Source organism: Rousettus aegyptiacus, unplaced genomic scaffold, assembly GCF_014176215.1.
Source record: "Rousettus aegyptiacus isolate mRouAeg1 unplaced genomic scaffold, mRouAeg1.p scaffold_m13_p_12, whole genome shotgun sequence".
NCBI lineage: Eukaryota > Metazoa > Chordata > Mammalia > Chiroptera > Pteropodidae > Rousettus > Rousettus aegyptiacus.
The window spans coordinates 16,874,439-16,898,666 of NW_023416287.1; the positions used below are offsets into that span (position 1 = coordinate 16,874,439).

Below are 24,228 nucleotides of genomic sequence, written 5' to 3' on the forward strand. Positions count from 1 at the left end.
TTAAATAAACTTTATGTTTTAGAACAGTTTCAGATTTACAGAAAAATAAGGCTAGTACAGAGTTCCCATTAATTTAACACCCAGTTTCCCCTGTTATTAACATCCTACATTAGTAATGCATATTTGTTACAATTAATGAACCAATGTCAATACATTATTATTAAAGTCCAAAAAAGAATTAAAATCCATACTTAACTCGTATTTCCTCAGTCTCTACCTAATTTCTTTTTCCTGTTTTGTCCCATGTTATATTTAGTCATCATGTTTTCTTAGGCTCTTCTTCACTGTGATAGTTTCTCAGACTCTTGTTTTTGATGACGTTGACAGTTCTGAAGAGTATTGGTCAAGGACATTGTAGGATGCCCTTTTTTGGAATTTTAAAAATAATAAAAATTTTTTTCAATTATATCTGACATACAATATTATATTAGTTTCAGGTGTACAACATAACGATTCGACATTTATATAACTTATGAAGCAACCACCCTGATAAGTCTAGTACCCATGGCCTGTGACTGCCTAAAAGTTACCATACATAGTTGTTATATTGTTGACTATATTCCCCATGCTGTACTTTATATCCCATGACTGTTTTTATAACAGGCAATTTGCACATTTTTATCCCTTTTCTCTTTTCACCCATCCCTCCCATTCTACCTCCATCTGGCAACCATCAAAATGTTCTCTTTATCTATGAATTTGTTTCTGTTTTGTTTGTTTGTTTATTTTGATTTTCAGATTCCACATATAATTTAAATTATATGGTCTTTGTCTTTGTCTGACTTATTTCACTTAGTATAATATCCTCTCTCTAAGTCCATCCATGTTGTTGCAAAAGACGAGATTTCATTCTTTTTAATGGCTGAATAATGTTAATTTAATCTATTTACATTTAAAGTAATCATCGATGGGCTAAGTAATTATTGTCGTTTTATTATTCATATTGTTGATCTTATTTTCTCCTTCTTAAAGAAGTCTCTTTAACATTTCCTTTTTTTTTTTTTAGGCGAGGCAACCCTTGGTTGACCTCACAGATTGCAAGGAACTTGTCAGTTTACAATCCCTTTTTTTGTTTTAGTTTTTAGGCCTACAGCACCTAGTCTTCCTAGGTGGTCTCCCATCCAAGTACTAACCAGGCCCGACCCAGCTTAGCAGCCAAGATCAGACGAGATCCAGCATGTTCGGGGTGGCATGGCTGTAGACCCTTTAACATTTCCTATAATACTAGTTTGATAATGATGACTTCCTTTAGCTTTTTCTTTTCTGGGAAACTCTTTACCTGTTCTTCAATTCTAAATGATAGCCTTGCTGCATAGAGTAATCTTGGTTGTAGGTCCTTACTTTTATCACTTTTGTGCCAATCCCTCTGGCCTGTAAAGTTTCTGTTGAGAAATCAGCTGACAGTTTTATGAGAGCTCCCTATAACTAACTGCTTTTTTCTTGCTGCTTTTAAGATTCTCTCTTTGTCTTTAACCTTTGGCATTTTAATTATGATGTGTCTTGCTGTGGGCCTCTTTGGGTTCATCTTGTTTGGGAATCTCTGCACTTCTCAGACTTATATGTCTATTTCCTTTCCCAGGTTAGGGAAGTTTTCTATCATTACTGCTTCAAAGCAGTTTTCAATTATTTGTTCTCTCTTTTCTCCTCTTGGTACTCCAATGACATGAATGTTGGTATGCTTGATGTTGTCCCAGAGGCCCCTAAAACTATCTCCATTTTTTTCACTTTTTTCTTTTTGCTCTTCTGATGGGTGTTTTCCACTACCTTGTCTTCCAAATTGCTGGGTCAATAACTTCTTGCCCCTCCCATTTTCCCTTTCCTTGACATAAAAGAAGCCTTAACTCTGTACTTTCTTAAGATGGATTGAAGTACCACTAGGGCTCCCATATTTTTGATTAGCAGCTTCTTGATCAATATACCTTTCCCTACTCCAAATTCTGATGTTTCAAATTTTGGCCTTTTGCAGCATCAGGGACACAGACTTTGGACCGGTAACAACTGAACTTGTACCCAGCTCAAATTGCAGGGAAAAAAAACAAACAATAGTTTTCAAGGCAAATCTAATTTCAAATCCCAAAACCCTTATTACATGTGCATGACCCTAGACAAGTCATGTCACCTCTCTGAGCTTCATTTCCGTATCTGCTAAACGAGTTTAATAACATGAGGGGTCTTTGTCCAGAACTAATTTTCTTCTTCCTGATACAAGACCTTGCCCTCTCACCCAGGGAGTAACGCATGACCTGATTGGGTCAATCATTTTATAACACAGCAATTGGCCCAAGAATGAACGCAACTGAAGCTTGTTGAAGTCATCCCCTTATAATTTTCTTTTGGAACTGGAGGAGCAGAGGCTTTTCTTTCAGCTCTTGATGTGGAACCATAAAGATGGACCTGAGAGCTGCTTGCTGCTTATAGCCCTGGTGTTCCTACATGGTTTGCACTCTCCTTTTTTGGTCATATTGAGAGGAATGAATCCTTAAGCTGTTTGCACTTCCCCATTTAATCATTTTGCCTATACACATTGGCCTCCTTGCTGTTTCTCAATTCCAGACATGCTCTTGCTTCAAAGCCTTTGCACTTTGCAAAGCCTTTTCTGTTCTCTTTGTCTGGAATGGTTTTCCCCCAGATACCTGAATGGCTGACACCTTCATCTCCTCCAAGTCTCTGCTTAAATATCATTTTCTCAAAAGGCCTACTATGACCACCCTATCCAAAATTGTAGCTCTATGCCCCTCCACTACTGTTTAAAATTTTTTTCATAGCACCAATTTCTAACATGCTTATTATTATTGTTAATTATATTATTATTCGCTGCTAGTCTCCCCTCACTAAGATATAAGTTTCTCTAGGGCAGGGTTTTTGTTTCTTTTGCTCATGATGTGTCTTAGATGCCAGGCAAATTAGTAAGTACCCAGTAAATATTAAAATTTGTTGAATGAATGAACAAACATATTAATAACCAAATAAGTGCAACTAGTATAATACCTATCTAATGACGTTAAGTGGATTAAAAATTATGGCTATAAAGTCAAGCATAAATAAAATGTCTGACCCCATAGTAAGTACTCAAATATGGTAGCTATTGTAATTTTGCAAGGTCTCCTTTTTTCAAAGGATTGCCAAACCTGGAGATAAATTTTTATATCCATGAACAGAAAAAGACTTATGAGGCACATACCAGGAGGTGACTTTTAGATCTATATGTATGTATATATACATTGTGTTTTCCAAGTTTTCTTTCTTGGGCACTATTTTTATCGGACAAGAAAATCAAGAAAATTCAAAGTTGATTCTAAAACTTCAATGCTAGTCTGTGACCACGCTGCCCTGAACAAGCCTGATCCAATCTGATCTCAGAAGCTAAGCAGGGTTGGGCCTGGTTATTACTTGGATGGGAGACCACCTAGGAAGACCAGGTGCTGTAGGTGTAAAAAATAAATAAAATGTGAGTTTTGGCTTGGCTTTGGAATAGGGGCAGATGGAAAAAAAGAATGTCTTGAGGAGGTAAGGTTCAGTAAAGGCAGAAGAGAAAGTAAAAGGACTAGGGAGTGGTAGCTGTGGCTGGCATTGAGATATAGTCTTTTCTAGTCTAACATAATGAGATCAGAAGAGAGTTTAAGGACTCAGTTCTCTCAATATGACCAGAGCAGTAGGTATTTGTTCCCAGGAGTAACTGGATAGAGATAACCAGGACTGTAAGTAGAATCCCAAACTGGGGATTTGAAAGCACTGAAGTTTTGTTTTATTTTATTTTTTTATTTTAGGGGGTGAGGCAACCCTTGGTTGACCTCACAGATTGCAAGGACCTTGTCAGGCTACATCCCTTATTTTTTATTTTTTACTCCTACAGCACCTGGTCTTCCTAGGTGGTCTCCTATCCAAGTAATAACCAGGCCCAACCCTGCTTAGCTTCTGAGATCAGATAGGATCAGGCTTGTTCAGGGCAGCATGGCCATAGACTAGCACTGAAGTTTTAGAATCAACTTTGAATCTTGATCCTCTTACTTACCAGCCATGTGACCCTGAGTAAGTAACCAACTAACTTGCACAAGATCTAGAGACCCTAGAAAGTAGGGGATTAGAGAAAAAATAATAAATGTGGCATTTTGTTCAAAAACAAATAGAAAAGTAAGGTTCTCAAAAGCAATCGAAAAAAATTTAAAAATTTTTAAGAAAGCAATTGCTTTTGAGAAAACCCATCTAATTAAATGTAGAACCCTACTTATATCATCTGCTGCTGCTCAGGAAACTGCTAACAGGGCAGATTTTCCCACACGTCTTATAAACACGAGTTTTCAAACCAGCTGTTTCCGAGGTAAAATATGTTTTGCACACTCTTTTATCACTTCGTTTTGGTTTCACAAGTCATGACAACTGTTTGTTTTCCCTCAAATTATTCTGAGGCTAGCCCGTCTTTGCAGATGGAGGGCGAGTATATCTCTCTATACTTTCTCCCACAGGTATATAGGACAAGGAAGAAATTTTAAAATTTGGGTTAATTAATATAATTTTATATTGAAACTCCCATTAATAAGCAATTGTTGGCAAGTAATTAAGAACATGGATTTTGGAACCAGGCTAGAGTGCCTGGGTTTGAATCCAGGTTTCATGACTTCCTAGCTGTGTGACCTTAGGCAAATTACTTGTTTCTTTGTACCTCAGTTCTTTACATTTTAAGGTTATTGTGATACTTAAAAGAATAAATATTTGTAAAGCCCTTACAACGGTGTCTGGCACACAGTAAAGATCGAAGCATTTGCTCAGAATATTTTGCTCACTACTAGCCTGCTAGTTCATACAGCTTGATGATTACCTGCCTCATTTATCCTGGGTTAATAGGAAGGTATATTGGCTTTAGAAGTGATAGCAGTGGTCCTTTTCCCAGTTACCCACATGGAGCAGGATTTATAGGGAAGTTTGGATGCTGCTCCAGAGTGGCTGAAATGAGAGGGAGATGCCTGCCACTTTCACAGGCTGTTACCACCAGGTAGTAAAAGTCCTTGAAGATAAATTCTAAATAATCATATTGGTCACTTGCTTTCCTCTCGGCAGGGGGTTGGGGTGGAGAGAGGGGTCGAGGATTCTTTTGGAGAGAAGTTTGAAGTCAGTTCCTATATGGAAACCTGAAGATAGGTTAAGAGTTCATAGACAGGCATCCTCAGGGCCCTCTCACTGTCCAGCAATACTGGAGAACTTCTGAAATGCAAAAAGACACCTTCTCAATCAGATGTGGAGTCATTCCAGGGTCTTCTAGTTCAGCTTCTTGCCCATTTGTCTCTTCATTGGGAAGATGCTGGCATCCTGATAACCTTTTAGGTTTCTTTTAAGTTTGGGGCATCTGAAACACAAGTAAGCCTGGGGTACTCATTTGGAGAAAGATACCCTCAATTCACCACTATACGAGGCCGTGCTCCGATGGTGGCCAGACTTCCACGGGTTCTGGGCACACTCTTTCCTCCTCCCCGCCCTTATTAGCACCACCCTTAGTTCAGTTTCTCCCAGTTGAGTTTCCCGTAAATGCCAGAGGCAGAGTGGGGGAGGGGGGTGTGGGCGGGGGAGCCATTGGACTATCATTGCGCCTGCGCAGGGTACCAGCTGGCTGAAGTGGCTGGGCTGTCTGGCCCCCGAGGTCTGAGCTGTCAGTGCGCCTGCGCCAGAGGCCAGTAGGCTGGCAACGCTGAGCTAGCTAGCTCGCCGCCAGAGCCGGGCTGTCAGTGCGCCTGCGTGAGAGCCAGGCGCCGCTCTTCTTGACTGTTCTCTGTGGAGCTCTGGTTTTAGCCATGCAGCGCTCTGACTCCGAGCAGACCCCCAAACGGTGTCGACTTGATAACAGCCTTCTAAGAACCCCGCCGAACACTCCTGCCGCTGCGGCTGCAGCTGCAGCGTCCCCGGGCTCTGAGCTCCCCCGTGACTACAAGACCTGGGACCCGCAGCAGGTGTGCTGCTTCCTAATCGACAATGACTTCAAAGATCCCGAAGTGCTGGACCGCGTCCGAGGTAGCCAGGGTAGAGGGCTAGGGGTCGAGGCGGGGACAGCAGGCTTGAGAGAGCGCGAGTGAGCCGGGGGCCTCAAAGAGGACCCAAAGCCGAGAAGGGAGACCTGACGTGGGAGGCACCAGAAGGGGTGGACCTGAGGTGGAGGGCGCCCAGGGAGGGATGACCTGAGGCGGAGAACCCTCTTGAGAAGGGGCCTGAGGAAGGGAAGGGAGACCCGACGCGGGAGGCATCAGAGGGAGTGGGTCTGACGCAGGGGGCGCCCAGGAATGATACCCTGAGATGGAGGAAGGAGAAATGGAGCGTCTGGGATTGGGGACCCTGAGGAAGAAAGCAGACTTTGGGGATTGTGAACTTGAGTAGGACAGTCAGTCTAAATTTGGGGGGTTTCTTCAGGAACTTGCCACTACAGGGCCAGACAGGTGAGATTCAGGTTATTTATTTATTTATTCATCTATCTATCTATCTATTTATTTATTTATTTATTTTTAAGTTAGAAGAACGTTTACCTGGCCTCTGGTCGGAGAGTTTTGGTTATTAAGGCTTACCAGGCTGGGGACACCTCTCTGTGCTACCTCAGCACTCTGAACACTTGCCACGTTAGAATATGTTTTGATGCTTTTAAATTTGTTTCCTCCGCACAACTCTTCCTCCCTACCACCACCCCCCCACACACACACACAATTTGGGGATTTCCCGAAGGGGAAGGAACCTGTTTGAGTTAACCTCTAAATCCCCTTCGCATACCATCGCATCCCAGTTAGGGCTCAATAAATGTTTGTTGACTGTACATGCAGAGCTTGGTAATGATCTTGTTTTCTTCTTCAAAAGCAGTTTCTCTTCCTAAATCTGGACACTGGGGTTGGTCAGCTGACCGTTGAACTCCCAGTGGCTCACAACTTGGCAACATCAAATGGGGAGGTGTGCAAGTTATAATAGACTTCACCGGCTGGCTCAAGTTCAAGTTTCTATTCACTTGAAATCCAGTCAATTTCCCATCATGTATATGAGATTTAGCTCATGACTTATCCTCTGTGGTATCCAATAGGAAAGTAGTGTGGTTTGCATAGTCTCTAAACTTTTTCAATTGTTGGGTGGATCCCTCTTTGCCTAGGATGGAGGACTGGGGTGGGAGAAACTTTAGTGGTTGAAGACTTAAAGATAACAGGATGGGTGTGGAAATTGTACTTCTCTTTTTCACTTTCCCCCTTTTATTTCCCTCCACTGCTGGGATGGAATTTTTCTTTGAATAGCAACAGGTAGGGATGAAGTAGTTTTATATTTTCTGTCTCCCAAATGTGATTGGCTTTGTTGGCTCTCTGTTTCAGTGGTGTTCTGTAGATTATTTCTTCAGCCTTCAGAAAGATTTGTTCTTGAGCTTACAGTCAATTGCTAATAGAAAACATTGTGCGCTTTTTATTGGTAAAAGCTGACCAAGTGTCCAGTTGCTCATTTCTTACTGTCTGCTTTGTCTTGACCAAACTTCAGTTAGGTTTCTCTCTTTCCTACCCCTGAACTCTTGCTTGCCTCCAAAACTGAGCACACGCTAAAAAAAGCGAAATATGTCCCCTGATCAACTTTTCCTGGGAACCAGCTGACCACAGCAGGACATTGTCCTGTCAGACCCAGTTTAGGGTTGCTTCCTCTCCAAAGGTCCTGCTTATTTCTGCTTGCCCCTCTTTTACTCTATACAAAAAGCAACACCTTTCTGTTTGATTTTGAACTGCATGTCAATTTCTGAGATCAGAATGCTCTCCCTATTGCAGTAGGTCTTTCTTTCTAATTTAAATCTCTTTCCATCTTACCTCAGATTTGTTTTAACTTGACAAAACTAAGCACAAGGTGCTGGGTCCCTTTCCGCATGGAATACAGTCTCACAGGAACTCTGAAATTTAGCCACTATAATCCGTATTTTTTTACAGGTGACATGTTTTAGGTCCAAAGATGGTAAGTAATTTTCCAGAGGTCACACAGCTACAAAAAAGCAGAGCTAGGTTTTAAGGTTAGGTATTTAGATTCCAGAATTCATGCCAGCTGTACCTTAACAAGTGTTCTCATCAAAACCATTGGATTCCCCTCAACCATAAGGGAACAAAACAAACTAATTTAAAAAAAAAAACAAACAAACATTGGACCACATAACCAAAATCATAAAATCACTTGAGAGTGGCGGGCGGGGAGGGGGTGGGGGAGGAGACTGAGCAAAACACAGGAATAGACAATTGACAACCAGCAAGTAAACACAGAAAAAGACATTCAGTTTCAACAGTAGTTTAAAAAAATACCGATTTTTAAATTTAGATTGGAAAATATTTAAAGATAATAGGAGAAATGAGCAATCCAATAAAGTTGATGAAAGTGTCAGTTGGCTCAACCATAGACAGTTTGGCGATATCTCTTATAGGGAATTTCACTTATATGTCCAAAGAAATATATTCAAGATTATACTTTTAACCATTGGTTATAAATAGCAAAAAAAAAAAAAAGAGAAATTATTTAAATATTAATTGGTAGTAATAGTAAATAATAATGATGGCTAATATTTATTGAGTGTATACTTTGTGTGAAGTACTATTTTATGGGTTTCACATCTTTTATGTTATAAAATCTTTATAACAATTGTAACGTAGGTTCAGTATTACTCATTTTAGAGATGAGCATAAGGCTCAGAAAAAGATTAAATATGGCATATCTATATTGTAAATACAAGACAAACATTAAAAATGATATAATTTAGTAATCAATGAGAAAGATCTTTGGGTGGAAAAAATAGATTATAAACATAATTTCATTTGTGTCAAATTACATATTGCATGAATGAATGTCTTAAATGATACCCAAAATGTTAACAGTGGTTATTGGGGGAATTTAAGTTTTGATTATTTATACTTCATATTTTGATATTGTTTGGATTTTTTACATTGAATAATTTTTTTATGATTAGGAAAATACAAAAGTGCCATTTTCATTTAAATTTTTTTTTGAAATTTCTTCCTTATTTTCTTCTTACCTTTTTTTTTTATGTGACCATGAAAAATTCACCTTTTTTAAAAAAGATTTTTTCACCCATCTCCCCTACTCTTCTATCCCTTTGGCAACCATCAGGTTGTTCTTTGTCTCTTCAGGTCTCTCATTACCTTTAAAAGGAAAGAAGATTTTTGTTTGTCTGAAAACAATCCAGAATTCTGGAATCTGAAGTCAAGAAGGACTAGAATTAATTATGTAAATAGAGAAAGAAAAATAAACCATATATGTCTTTCAAAATACTGAGTATTGTATGCTTTGCTTGAAGGTTTTAGAACAAAATCAATAATTCAGTCATAATTCGGGCTTTGGTTTTGACTTGACTTAGAAACACCTCAAACCTTACCTATTTCAAAAGGAAGCACTGGTTTTGCATGGCTAGACTTTCTTGCAAATAACTTACTCAAGTAATTAAAAAATCTTCACCTGATTTATCAAAAAAACCCTCTTGGTATAGTTTGCTAATCAAAATTAAGACCTTCCCAGTGGCAAATTTGTAAAGTGGTATTTGATACAGTCTGTGGCCTCTAATGGGTGCACTCAATAAATGTTGATCTGAGCAAGTTCTGATGGATTCAAATTGAAAGAAATTGGAAAACATATGCTGTAAATACTGAAATCATTCATCTCTTTTTCCTTTTCTTCCATAGAAAAAAAAATCGAAGGTTCATTCCTGCCCTTTCTTGATGAGAGTCTTCTTGAAAATCTTGGTATAAGGTAAGAATGATAAAATTCACATTGTAGCCAAGCATACTTGTGACCTTTTTATTCATCTTTGAGGAGCAAAGCCCAAGATTGCTGATATTAACCGTCCTCATTTTAAATCTAGGAAATATTTTAAAACAACCCACTGCCTGCTGGTTAACACAGTTGTTTTTGCCATGTAGACCCTATGTTTAATATTTCTGTAAACAACTTTGAGTGATCCTACTCGAGGATTTTTGTTTTTAAATGATTCCTATTTTTTCAGATTCTGCTCACAAGCCTTCATGAAGTTGGTAATGACCAACTTTTTACTCTCAAGTTTAGACTAAATTATACATGCCAGAAAGAACTGATAGGGAAAAAAATGTTGGCAAGAAAAATCATTGCACCTATATTGAATCTATTTCTGGGTCTTCTTCAAGCTATCTTAAGATGGGAATGTATCCTTCCTGTGTAATTTAAAGACAGTCTCCAAAGTAGCTTGGTACTTTTTAGTTTTATGATTTGGGACAAGATATTTACCCTTCAGTTTCAATACCTGTGAAATGGACAATAATGTATGTCAAGTGATTAGCACATGATAAGCCCTTAATAAATTATATAGGTAGAGATCCTTAAGTATGACTGGAGTTTCTAGGGTCTAGATTAGTGTGGGTCTACTTTAAAGATCTTAGTTAAGGATACAATATTTATTCCTTAAATTGGAGACTATTTCTTTTAGAGAATTGGCAACAGTGGTGAAATATGGTCTTTTTTTTCTGGAAGTCCACTTAGCTGAGTGTTTTTGTGGTAACTGTAACCAAAGAATCAAAACAAAAGATTATACTGAGTAGCTTCATGTACTGTTGCTTAATCATTGATAATGAAAGTAGATTGTGTCCATGGGCATGCTACCCTGAATGTGCCTGATCTTGGAAGCTAAGCAGGGTCAGGCCTGGTTAGTACTTGGATGGGAAACCACGTAGGAATACCAAATGCTGTAGGCATTAAAAAAAAAGGGGGGGAGAGGAAAGAAAGTAGATTGTGAAAAAAGATCACTTCTGACTGACTTTTTAATAAATGTCCTTTGGATCAGAATCTTGGTGGACCTCATCTTGCTTCTTTCATAATGCACATTTCAGCCCCCTATATCCCCTCAAAGTCCCCCTTACAATCTGATTTGTTAATGTTAATAGTTGCTTACTATTTTAATTGAGTAGAGTTGGTTCTAATAGAGTCTTTTTTTTTTTTTTTAAAGGAACCATATACTTTGTTGTCCCAGATATTGATTTACTAAACAAATATTTATGGAGGGCTCATATGTGTTAGGCATTCTTCCAAGAACTTGGGACACATGAGTGAAGAAAATGAATAAAATTCCCAAAGGAACACTATATAGCACACCCCACTTTATTACTAAGATGCATTCTATAGGGCTCCTCAGAGCTGTGTTTTCCTATGTAGCACCTACTACCTGCATGTTTAAATTAATTTAAATTAAATTAAATTAAATTAAAATGTAAATTTCTCAGTTACGCTAGCCATATTTCGAGTGCTCAATAGCCACTTACGGCTAGTGCCTACCCTATTGGGCAGGGCGGATATAAAACATTTCTATCATGACAATGTTCTACTGGACAGAGCTTCCTTTGAAGATCCCAGTGAGATCAGCTGAAGTTGTTCACAGTGGTATCAGTGCAGCCAACTTACTAATGTACCCTTGTACTTTTCCCCCTGCCATTTCCTGTTTCACCTTTCCTAGCACCCTACTTCGATTCCCAGGATTCACATCCTATAATAAATTAACTGTATGCAAGCTCTTGTCCTAGACCCTGCTTTCTAGGGGGAATCCAGTTTGACAAGTACTTGTATTTCCTCAATTTTATGATCGACTTAATTTAAAAGGTTTTTCTAGGAAATAGGCAACATTGTCACTTTAAATGTACAAAACAGGTGTAAGAAATATTAAATTGCAGAAATGATAAAATACAGAAATTAAATCTTACTATAGTCTAACTGTCCTGCCCATGACTACTACAGATCTTTAAAGTATTTATTTTGCTATAGCCTTTGCTAAAACAAACAAAAAAAAAACCCCTCTAGATTTCAGGTGGCTATTTTTATATACTTTAATCAGTGATTTCTTTATGAATAGTTTCTTTTGGGCTTTTAACTAATTGATGAATACTGAGTACCAGCTCAGGAAAATACTAGGCAGTAAAGTTGGGTTTAGATTTGGTATTTTATGCTGTGACTCTTCGTTATGCTTGACTGAGCAACTGTACTTAACCTGAGTCAGTTATAGCTCATTTATAAGCCCTCAAAGCCCGGCCTTTTCCTGTGCTTGTTACCTGAAACTGATGAGGAGGATAGGGGAATAGTAAAACACAAGATGTGCTGCTTTAATGATTTATCAGCTGTAATAATGCTTCTATACATCCCAAGAACATCATTCTTAGATTTTGATTTTGTACCATGGGCCTCAAGGTACAACATAGAAGCTAATTGTAGTACTTCTGACTCCAAGTATATCTAGGACTTTTAGCCAAAGATTTATTTTTTCAATTTAATTACCCAGTAAATAAATAAGGATGAACCCCTTGACTGCTGCTTCTGTTGACATTCAGCTGGGTTAACATGACTGGACCAATTAGTAAGTGTAAATAAAGCAGGATAATGAATTACAGGATTTTGAACTGTTTAATTTCTATTAGATGTCTTCTCAAAACTGGAGCATTATGAGGGAATGATTACTAACAAAGGAAGATAGGTATAAATAAAGGTAAAACTTTCATATATAGTTGATTCATTCATGAGTCATGTCTTGTGCTCATAAGTCAAACTTGGACCTTTGCAGATCACCACTATAACCACTGAAGTCCATTCATGGACTGATCATGTGACCAACAAACACCCCTGCCAAGAGGTCTCATATTGTCCTACATTTCCAAGACTTTTATTGTATCCTAGACATTTGCATTCAATTTGACTATATCTTAATTGCAGTAAATAATTATTTCTCTCCAAAAGTTATTTTGATATGACAAAGGCTCATTTTGTTAACCAAATGTAATATTCATGTATATAACATCTTTGGTCAATTTAGATAACTTTGAAACTCCTAGATTCTTATGGAATAAATATTAAATTTATAATCAGTAATAATTTCCATAGCACCTGTAATCATAGTTAAAATTATCCTATAGTTCTTGAGCACAGGAACTGAGTGTTGTAACCCCAGCATGGCACATACTGTTTAATTCCTCTCCAGCCCTGTAAGGTGGATGGTGTCATCCCTAAGCTATAGATGAGAACATCAATGTACCAAACAAGGTTAAGTGACTTTCCCAAGGTCACTTGCAGATTCCATGTGCAGGTGCAAGCCAGTTCTGTCTTATTTGAAAGTCCTTTTTCATTATCACTATGCAGAGTACTATCTGGAGTTTTCAGTTATATGATTGAGCCATGCAAATTCAGGATTATGAGGGTATATGTTTACTTTGGTTAGGTTAAAATAAGTCTGAAGTATAAATCGAGCATTCAGGAGAGTGGTAGAAGATGTTGAAATATGAATTTACCAAGAGAGAAGAGGATCAAAGGCAGAAGCCTAGAGGGAGAATTTTATGTCTTAAAAACAAAGGAAGGAGAGTTTCTAGGAGAAGTAAATTTGAATTATTAACCATTCCTTTTAATCTGACTTCTCTTTCTATTAATGTAGATAATCCAGGGTGGAATATATACTATTATATACTCTAGCAATTATTATTAAGCACATAATGATAGATTTGCTTATCTTGTTATAATTTTAGTTCCTTGTCAGAGAGAAAGAGGCTGCTCAACTCTATCCAACAACTGAGTCAAACTTCTGTTGCTATAGGGAAGGTAAGAGGAATCTAAGTTTATTGTCATGTTTTTTGAATATAAAATGATGTAACTCAATTATCTAGAATTATTTTAAAAAAGAATGGAAGGGAATCTCAGTAATAGCATTGTGAATAATGGATTTTGACTTTTAAAAACTTTCTGTATTTTCTAAAATAAGCACAGAATATTTAAATCAAAGAAAAACTGAAATATTACAAGCATACAGAAAAGCATAAGCAGACCACACTACCCAGCTTGTCAAATCTTAACGTTTTGCCTACTTTGCTTCAAATCTATTGTTTATAGAACAAAATATTATAGACAATGGAAGGCCTCCTTTGTACCCCTCCTTGATTCTTTTTCCATCCTTTCTAACTCAAAAGTAATTGTCATCTTGAATTTGGTATTTAATACTTTTCATGAAAGTTTTGTGTTATCACTATATATTTGTGTATAGCCATAAACTATGTATGATATTGTTTTACATGTTTTTAAAACTTTATGTAAGTCATATTTCATAGTAAGTAACTTTCTAAACTTTCACTTAACGTTATATTTTTGAGAATCTTCTATATCAATACAAATAGCCCTAGTTGCCACCTTCAGTCATAGAATAACTTTTAAAGTTGTACTAAATTTTCTTTTCACTTTTGATAAACTTTTTGTTTAAATGTTAGTCCAAAGTGTGGCTATACTCTTAAAGTTTAATATATCAATAATTGTTTATTTCTCATCCCTCAGCCCTTTACAGACATCAGAAGCCCTGTTTTTCAGACTCAATGTCCCAAGAATCATTTTAACAAGCTCAGTCCCCATCTCAGAAATTCTTTTTCTGGGAATTTGGAGTTGAGACCCAGGAATGTGCATTTTTTACAAGCTCTTTAGGGTGCTTCTAATACCATAACTAAAGAAATGTTTTTTGATTGGTTTGTGACAGGAAATATACCTTATTGTTTAGCCTTTGACATCTTTAGGTTAAGGATACTAAGTTTCAAACCTGGAAGAAGGTGTAGGGTGTCTCATTCCCCCTTTTACACAATCATCACAATGCATAATCATCATTTGCATTTTTCATCAGAGATGCTTTCTCTATTTAATGTAAAGCATTAGAATTATCTCAAAATCATGAGATACGTATTTCAATTTTACTGTTTCAAGTTAGCCTGCTTAATTTCCATTAAAAGTGATGTTTGAAAATATTTAATTAATAGGTTCGATTCAGTCCTACAGTAATTCATTTTTATAGATAAAGTCATAGTTCTTACAGCAAATACTTTATTTGAAGGCTAATCAAATCCCAGCTCTTTCTGAAAAAGTTTCCTAATATTAAAATACTTTATTCTTTTCCATGAAAAGGAAATAGAACGATCACCTATCAAAGACGGCATCTAAATATTTTGTCTTGCAGTTGGAAGAAAGTTGCTGTCCTGTATTCTCTTTTGTCCCTTCTCAGTAGCAGCAGCATAGGGTACTCTCTTCAGGTCAGACATAGATGAGATGAGGTTTCTTCGTTAGGTGAGATTATCTCAGATGATCTCTGAAATCACAGTTTCACAGGTACAGTTTGCAACCACAAATATTTTCAAAGTAATACTCAAGGCTGTTAGTGGTTTCATTTGCCCATTTTTATTCTTTTTTTTTTCTATTAATCATCAAAAAGAGAAAATTGCTTAACCTCATTTATAAATGACAAATCACAGTAATCAAAAATGGATTTTAAAGCTAAGTACTTGTGTCAGTGAGTCATTATATAGTAATAAAATTGATCTATACACTTTAATTAATTTGTTTTGATTAGTTTCAAGTATACAATACATTGGTTAGACATCTATATAGTTCATAAAATGACCCCCCCCAATTGCTCCCTCCCTCTGAAATTGATATCTTATATGACGTTAGCTTTATTACCAATACAGTTGAACAAAGAATTGATTCCTATCCTAATTTGGTATCCTTAAAAACAAAATCTTTTTCTGATGGCCTCCTCTTTCCTTTCTTCTGAGTAGAACTGACCACTCCTTTTGTTTCTTTCTCCCCATTCTCCCCATTCTCTTTTCCTACTACTCTGGATATAGATTCTGTTATCTTTCCAGAAGGGCAGGAATGATGCCTTGCTCCTATCTTATCTCTAATGCTTGTCATATACAGAAGATACTTAATAGACAGTATGATTGTTTCATCTTGCTTAACTAGGAACATAGAGAATATCATATAGCCCTTAAAAGTGAAAAGTGGACCATGTGACTAAATAAAGGAACAGTTTATATTAAATAATCCAGGAGAACAAAAATAACAGATTGCAAACAATGGTCAAAACACTTTAATATTACACACACACATTAAAAGTTGGGAAGGGAATATGAAATAATGTAACTAGAATGTCCAGCAGCTCATTGCCTAAACATTAGGGAAATGGTTTTAAAATATTGATTCATCAATGAAATGGAGCCATTAAACTGATAATTTTTAAGATTCGTAAAAACATGAGTGTCCATGATGCATTTTGACATGAAAAGAATGCATGTATATTATGATTTTAAGTTAAAAAATAATTTTTAAGTTCTTATTTTTTCATAAAGTTTCTTAAGTTTATTGTTTTAGCAAACTTAGGGTGAAATAACTGTTTTAAAAACCCACAAAAGAAGCATGGCAGAGTGAGAGGCATCCCCAGATCTCTCCTCTTAATACAACAATAAGCTGAACATCTAAAACTGAACAAAGAATACCCACCCGCCCACCAGCATGTCTGAGCGTGCAATCTGCATAAGAGTTACCACAGGTCAGAACCTCAGGAGTCCAGTGGTACACTGGGAGAAACAAAGAAGCTGCCTCTTGCAGCTGGAGCTCTCTGCAAGAGGAGGGGGAGGGAAGAAGATGCTTTGGGTTCCGTGAACAACCCTGCCTATGGGAGCTGTGAGCTCCATGCGGCCGGTGGCAGTGCCCAGGGATCAGGACAGAAAGCAGAGAAGTGGGGATGGCAGAGAAACAACAGTCGATTATTACCAGTTGTGGATGCAAAATGCCACAGCACCCATTTCCCAACCCAAAGGTTCCTTCGCCCCATATCCTCCAGGACCAAACACCTCGGAGCCCCAGGGGAATCTGAACAAACACTACCAAAACTGTTACTAACACTGACAAGGACTGAGACTGAGGGTAGCAAGCGTGATTAAACATCTAGATATAAGGGGGGAAATGGCATTATTAAGACTTTATATAAAGCAAGGATCCAAGAGGCTTAGACACCACCTACTGGAAACCAAAAGAAAAACGCCTTTGTAACAGGCTAAAAAGAGAAACCTTTATATAATAAATCTTCTTTCTGGAAAAAAAGGAGAATACACTTCCATTAATGCCCAGGTGGAGAAATAGTCTATTAAACACCAAGAACAACCAAGGTGACAAGGCATCTCAGAAAGAAAGAGAAAAATGTCCAGAAAATAAGCTTAAAGATGTAGAAATATGCAACTTAAATGACAGAGAATTCAGGGTGGTACTTCTGAAAAAACTCAATAAGATCCAAAACAATTCATATCAAAAATTTCAGGAATTGAAAAAACAACTAGATGAATAGAATGAGTTCTTTAGCAAGGAGATTGAAACCCTCAAAAAGAACCAAATGGGGCTTCAGGAGATATAGAACACACTGAAAGAGATGAAAAATGAAATAGCAAGCTTGGGAAATAGAGTCAACCAAATGGAGGACAGGATCAGTGATATCAAAGACAGAAATCTAGAAATACATCAGAAGGAAGAAGAGATAAACTGAAGAATGAAAAATAATGAAAGAGAAAGACAAGAACTAGCTGATACCATCAGGAGAGGAAATATAAGAATAATGGGCATTCTTGATGGGGAGGAAAAGGAGCAGGGATTAGAAAGCATTTTCAGACAAATAGTTGATGAGAATTTTCCAAATCTAAGGAATGAGGTGGAACTCAGAATTCAAGAAGTCAACAGAACACCCAATTATCTCAACTCAAAAAGTCCTTTTCCAAGACTCATTGTATTAAAATTATCAAAAATCAATGACATAAACAATTCTCAGAGCAGCCAGGGAAAAGAAGGTAACCCGTAAAGGAAAACCCATTAAATTGTCGTCGAACTTCTCAGCACAAACCTCACAAGCAAGAAAGGACTGGAATCAAATATTCAAACTATTAAATGAAAGCAACTACCAGCCAAGAATAATGTATCCAGCAAAGCTTGCCTTTAGCTATGAAGGAGAAATAAAGACCTTTCCCAACATAGAAAAATTGAGGGAATTCTCCGCTATGAGACTTTCGGTAAAGGAAACACTGTAATGGAAGGATCAGCTCACCTAAAACAAAATGACAAAAAAATAAATAAATAACCCCCAAACCCTAACTAGGAGTAAGGTGACTAGCAGGCAGATAGAAGCAGAGGAGTGCAACCCTTACTAAGAACAGGGCATTATACGCTTAAACAGTAAGAAGAGAATTGCTATAGCAAGCTACCAGAAAGCAAAAAATAAAATGGCTATAAGAAAACCTCATATTTCAATAATCACCCTAAATATAAATGGACTGAACTCACCAATAAAAAGGCACAGAGTTGCAGAATGGATCAAAAAACAAAAACCAACCATATGCTGCCTCCAGGAGACACATTTCAGTCCCAAAGACAAATAGAGACTCAAAGTGAAAGGGTGGAAAGTGATATTTCAAGCAAATGGCATTGAGAGTAGCGGTACTAATATCAGATGAAATAGACTTCCAAATAAAAAATGTGAAGGAAGATACTAAGGGACACTTAATAATGATAAAGGGAATCATGCACCAAGAAGACATACACTTATTAATATCTATGCTCCCAATCAGGGAACTCAAAAATATGTAAAGTAATTACTAACAGAACTAAAGGGAGAAACAGACCAAAACACTATCATAGTAGGGGACCTAAATACCCCACTGTCAGATATGCACAGATAATCCCATCAGAAAATCAATAAGGAAATAACATCCTTAAATGACACATTAGACCAACTTAACATAATTGACATTTACATAGCCTTTTATCCCAAAACAGCTGCTTATACATTCTTCTTTAGTGCACATGGAACATTCTCAAGGATTGACCATATACTGGGACCCAGAGATAGCCTCAACAAATATAAGAGGGTTGAAATCATACCAACCATATTCTCTGATCATAGTGCTCGAAACTGGAGATCATTGCAAAAATAAAGTGGGAAGAGCCACAAATACATGGAGATTAAACAACATGCTACTGAAGAATGACTGGGTCAGAGAAGAAATAAAAAGAGAGATCAAGAGATACATAGAAACGAATGATAATTATAGTACAATGTATCAAAACTTTTGAGACATGGCAAAAGGGGTAGTAAGAGGAAAGTTCATATCATTACAGGCCTTTCTCAAAAAACAAAAACGAGCCCAAATAAACAACCTAACACTTCATCTTTAAAAACTAGAAAATGAAGAACAAATGAAGCCTAAAGTTAGCAGAAGGAAAGAAATAATCAGAATTAGAGCAGAATTAAATGAAATTGAAAACAAATAAAAAATGCAACAAAGAGCTGGTTCTTTGAGAAGGTTAATAAAATTGACAAACCGCTGGCTAGACTCACTAAAGAAAAAAGAGAAAGGACACAAATAAACAAAATCAGGGATGAAAGAGGGGAAATTACGACAGACACTGCAGAAATACAAAGAATCATACAAGAATACTATGAAAAAATATATAACACCAAATTTAATAACCTAGAAGAAGTGGACCAGTACTTAGAAAGATACAACTTACCTAGACTGAATCAAGAAGAACTGGAAAATCTAAATAGACCAATTAGCAGTATGGAAATTGAAACAATCATCAAAAACCTACCATAAAGTAGAAGTCCAGGACCAGATGGCTTCACCAGTGAATTCTACAAAATATTCAAAGTAGATTGAGTACCTGTTCTACTCCAACTCTCCCAAAAAATCAAAGAGGAGGCAATACTTCCCAACTCATTTTATGAGGCCAGTATCACTCTGATACCCAAACCTAGTAAAGATAACACCAAAAAAGAACACTACAGACCAATATCTCTCATGAACATAGATGCAAAAATCTTAAATAAGATACTAACAAACCAAATACAGCAACATATTAAAAAGATTATACACCACAATCAAGTGGACTTCATCCCAGGGGCACAGGGTTGTTTCAACATATGCAAATCAATTAATGTGATACACCAAATAAACATTTAAAAATAATCATATGATCATAGCAATAGATGCAAGAAAAGCCTTTCACAAGATACAGCATCCATTTATGATGAAAACACACCAATATTGCTATAGAAGGAAAGTAACTTAACATAATAAAGGCCATATACAACAAACCCTCAGCCAACATTAGACTTAATGGTAAAAAACTAAAAACCTTTCAGCCAAGGTCAGGAACAAGACAAGGCTGTCCACTATTGCCACTGTTATTCAGTATAACATTGGAGATCCTAGCGAGTGCTCTCAGGCAAGAGAAAAATATAAAAGGCATCTGAAAAGGAAATGAAGAAGTCAAACTATCACTATTTGCAGATGACATGATTCTCTATATAGAAAACACTAAAGAAGCCACAAGAATACTACTGGAAACAGTAAGCAAATACAGTAAAGTTTCTGGATACAAAATCAATGTTAAAAAATCCATAATGTTCCTATACTCTAATAATGAAGTGTCAGAAAAAGAAGTGGAAAAAATGATTCTTTTTACAATTGCAACAAAAGAACAAAATACCTAGGAGTAAATCTAACAAAACATGTGAAGGACTATATGATGAAAACTATAAGATCCTATTAAAAGAAATAGAAGATACAAACTATGCTGTGTGATAGGTTCTGAGAATATGGCAATAAATAAGACAGACAAGGAACTTCAATTTGAAGCAGTTTGAAAATCATGGATTAGATTATATATCAGGCTTCTTTTTTATTCTGTAGCTTTCTCTTTAAAAATGCAGTTATGAACAGTTAAGAAGTATATTTAAAGAAACAGAGGTGCATTAAGTCTTTGCCCATATTTAAAGCTCCTGTTTAAACTTAGAGTAATGAATAATTGTGAAATTTACCTTTACTAAGTAAGCATTTCTGAGTGACGTTAACTACTATAGACTTTTACCTTCCTGCCTATGATTTTTGTCTATAATAGGAGGGTTTCTTTCTTTCTTTCTTCTCTCCCTCCCTCCCTTCCTGTTCATTCCTTCCTTCCTTAGTATTCTAGTGATGGGTTCTATATAGATGTATTTAGAAAAAAAATTTAGACACAGTGCTAGTAGTAATGTGGCTTATATGATCTGAATGAGTGTATTAAATAAATGTTTAACTTGAGTATAAGACTAACTTATTAAAGGCTAATTAAATCACATATTTAAAAGATTGAAATCCTTATCTTTCTGTTATTAGAATCCATTAAGAACTAAAACATACTTGATCTTTCTGATCATGATACCTAAATAAGATGATAATTTTTATATCTTGTCATTTCCCTTTGTATTGTTCTTGAGAACAATTAGATGGCTTTGACTTTGCACTGTAGATAGTGATGGCTGCACAAAAAATTTTAGATGGAGTTATTTGTTGTTACTCATTAATTTAAACATCATTTTCTAGGTCATTAATGATCCTATTCATGGCCACATTGAATTCCACCCTCTTCTCATCCGAATCATCGACACACCTCAATTTCAGAGGCTTCGCTATATTAAACAGTTGGGAAGCGCTTACTATGTTTTTCCAGGAGCTTCACACAATCGATTTGAGCATAGTCTAGGGTAAGAGGGGATCTGGGGAGGGAAATTGAGGTGGGAAATGATTGTCTCATCTTTTAGAGAATAGTGTTATAAAATGGTAATAAATATCCTTGTTTTGTTGATGAAAATATTGAGGCTTTAATTTATCTTGCTATATTTTATTTTTTTATATATTGTTATAAACCACTGCAGATCTTTCCTAGAAAGATAGTGAAAATATCTATTGGCAGGTCAGTAAGATGAAATATTTGGTTTACATATTACTTAAAAGCTAATAAGGTTGTTTACTGTTACAAGTAACCCTGTAAGTTTGATTATTTAATTTCCTTAGTCTTAATTTAGTCATGTTGCCCTTCGAAACCAGGAAATGGTGTAAATCAGAAAAGCACAAGCTTAGAGAAGCTGACTCTTCCATTATGTACAATTAAGTTGAGACTTTGGTCTGCTTTTCTGTTATAAAATGTAGAGTCAGGAGGACATGGGCAGGGAACTGTATAGTTTCCTAGATTCTCATGAAGTACTCACAGTATATTACTTTGTTTTTTTGTTTGTTTGTTTATTTTGAACATTTTTAATTATCCAGAACACATGTATCAACTCAAATGTTCCTTCATACATCAACAAATGTTTACTGAAAACTTACTTGGCCCTACCAAACCAACAAGGTAGCAGTTGTCTCTATCCTCATGGAGCTTAGAGTTTAGAGAAGAAAGACACTGTGTTCATTCAGAAATACTTTCAGGAGGAAATGCTAAAAGCATATTTAACATTTGCTAGACATCTTCAATCTATTTTGTAAACATTACAAAGCCAGAAGTCCTGCTTATTCTTTTAAAAATTGTGGTAAAATACATAGAATATAAAATTTACCATCTTAACCATTTTTAAGTACAAGTTTAATAATGTTAAATATAGCCATATTATTATTGTGCAGCCAAGCTCCAGAACTTTTCATCTTGCAAACATGAAACTCTATATCCATCAAATAACAATTCTCCATCCTTCCTTCCCTTCCCAGACCCTGGTAACTTTCTCTTTCTGTGTACTGGGTAACTCACATAAATGATACCATACAGTATTTGCCTTTTTGTAACTGGCTTATTTCATGTCACGTAATTTCCTTAAGGTTCATCTATGTTGGAACATGTGTCAGAATTTCCTTTTTAAGGCTGAATAACAAACATTCCATTAAATGTATCTACCGAATATTTTTTATTCCTTCATTTGTCGGTATACACTGGGTTATTTCTACCTTTTTGGGTATTGTAAATAGTGCTGCTATGAACCTGAGTGTGCAAATACCTCTTCAAGACCCTGCTTTAAATTGTTTTGGGTCTATACCCAGAATTGGAATTGCTGGATCATGTGGTAATTCAGTTTTTAATACTGTTTTCCACAGCAGCTGCATCATTATACATTCCCATTAACAGTGTACAAGGGTTCTAATTTCTCCACATCCTGGCCAACATTTGTTTTTTATTATTTCAAGGGTTTGTTTTGTTTTGTTTTGTTTTGTTTTGTTGGTAATAGCCATCTTAATAGATGTGAAGTGGTATTGTTGTTGTTTTGATTTTGCATTTCCCTAATGATTAATGATGCTGGGCCAAGAGGTTCTGCTTTTGGGATTCTGTATGTTTCTGCCTAGTTTCAAAAAAGACTAGTCTATTAAATTTCACCTGAGATATATTACAATATTTGAGAAACATATTAAAGGTCTTAAGGGCCAGAAGTATTACTCATCTTTCAAAAAAGAGTCACTTTTTAAATTTTTTTTTGCTCTGCAGCGTAGCACATCTAGCAGGATGTCTAGTTCGTGCACTGAGTGAGAGACAACCAGAGCTGCAATTGAATGAACGAGACATACTCTGTGTTCAGATTGCTGGGCTTTGTCATGATCTCGGTAAGCTGTACAAAGAGCCAAAGCTGTTATGAAAAACTGTAACCTGCTACCTCCATTTGAAGTTAAAAAATCCAACTAACCAAGAAAAATATGAAAGTTGTATTTTAATTCTTCAGTTAGTATTAACATAAATGTGCCATTGCGTCTTCCTAGAATGATTTGTAAGATCGAGGCATTGCTATTTTATTTTCTTTGCAGCCTTTCAGTGAATTTCCCATGTTAAACATCATTGCTACAAGTTATATGAAAGGACTTCCTGATAGTGAGGTTTTCTATACTATGTTTTGATGTGAATTCAATTTTTCTTTTATCCTTTATTCTTTTTCTTTTATTTTTATTCTTTATTGAATAAAATTGCCATTTTTCCTTCAGTTATTGTGTCAGATCCATTTTTATACATAGACTATGCAATCAACCCTAGCAGATTAACAACAGATTTAGAGAAATTCTTTTCTTCCCTGATCCATGTGAGGTCTTGGGCCACTGAACTCCGAGTAAAAGAATATCATCCTTTTCCTTTGACAAAGAGACAAGAGACTGCACTCTTTTATCACAGGAGTTTTACCCATATCCCTATAGTTTAGTCCTACCTATTAGAGGACCTGAGAGTTTGTGTTTGCCCTCCGGGCAGGGAAGGTAAGGCACCTGTGTTTCAATAGCCAGATACTTCAAGGGGTAGAGCATTCTCTTCAGCATGTCGTGTTGCAGATTTTAATAGAATTAATACCACCCCCAGACAATAAATTGAACATATTCCTGGTCGTTTGAGAGGGAATCATTGGGAAAGCTTTGCCAGTCTCCACGAGTCTGAGCACTACAGTAATGAGCCTTTCTGTACGGATTGTGACATGCTGAAAGACCCAGGTCTGTCTGGTCCAGGTGGGCTCCCTCTTTGGCCAAGTAATTCACTTCTACAAAAATTCTGATAATTCCAGAGTTATGTTTCAATAAAATTTTATATTACTGTGTTGTGGAATGTTAA

The 24,228-nt window shown here is 36.5% G+C and overlaps 1 protein-coding gene and 3 pseudogenes across 2 annotated transcripts in view; 2 read left to right on the forward strand and 2 right to left on the reverse strand.

Moving 5' to 3' along the window:
- Positions 1-1,084: 1,084 nt before the first annotated feature.
- LOC118610321 lies at positions 1,085-1,203 on the reverse strand (annotated as a pseudogene).
- A 2,109-nt stretch (positions 1,204-3,312) lies between these two features.
- Positions 3,313-3,431, forward strand: LOC118610371 (annotated as a pseudogene).
- A 413-nt stretch (positions 3,432-3,844) lies between these two features.
- Positions 3,845-3,963, reverse strand: LOC118610268 (annotated as a pseudogene).
- Positions 3,964-5,674: 1,711 nt separating this feature from the next.
- Positions 5,675-24,228, forward strand: part of SAMHD1 (SAM and HD domain containing deoxynucleoside triphosphate triphosphohydrolase 1) — a 45,633-nt gene continuing 27,079 nt past the window's right edge. The window contains exons 1-5 of one of the 2 annotated variants that reach the window (XM_036229435.1): positions 5,675-6,000; positions 9,672-9,738; positions 13,515-13,587; positions 21,207-21,367; positions 23,131-23,246. In XM_036229435.1, the coding sequence (XP_036085328.1) occupies positions 5,784-6,000; positions 9,672-9,738; positions 13,515-13,587; positions 21,207-21,367; positions 23,131-23,246 (634 nt within the window). In that variant the 5' untranslated portion in view covers positions 5,675-5,783. The remainder of the gene's footprint in view (positions 6,001-9,671; positions 9,739-13,514; positions 13,588-21,206; positions 21,368-23,130; positions 23,247-24,228) is intronic. The other variant, XM_016148307.2, reaches the window with a different exon arrangement.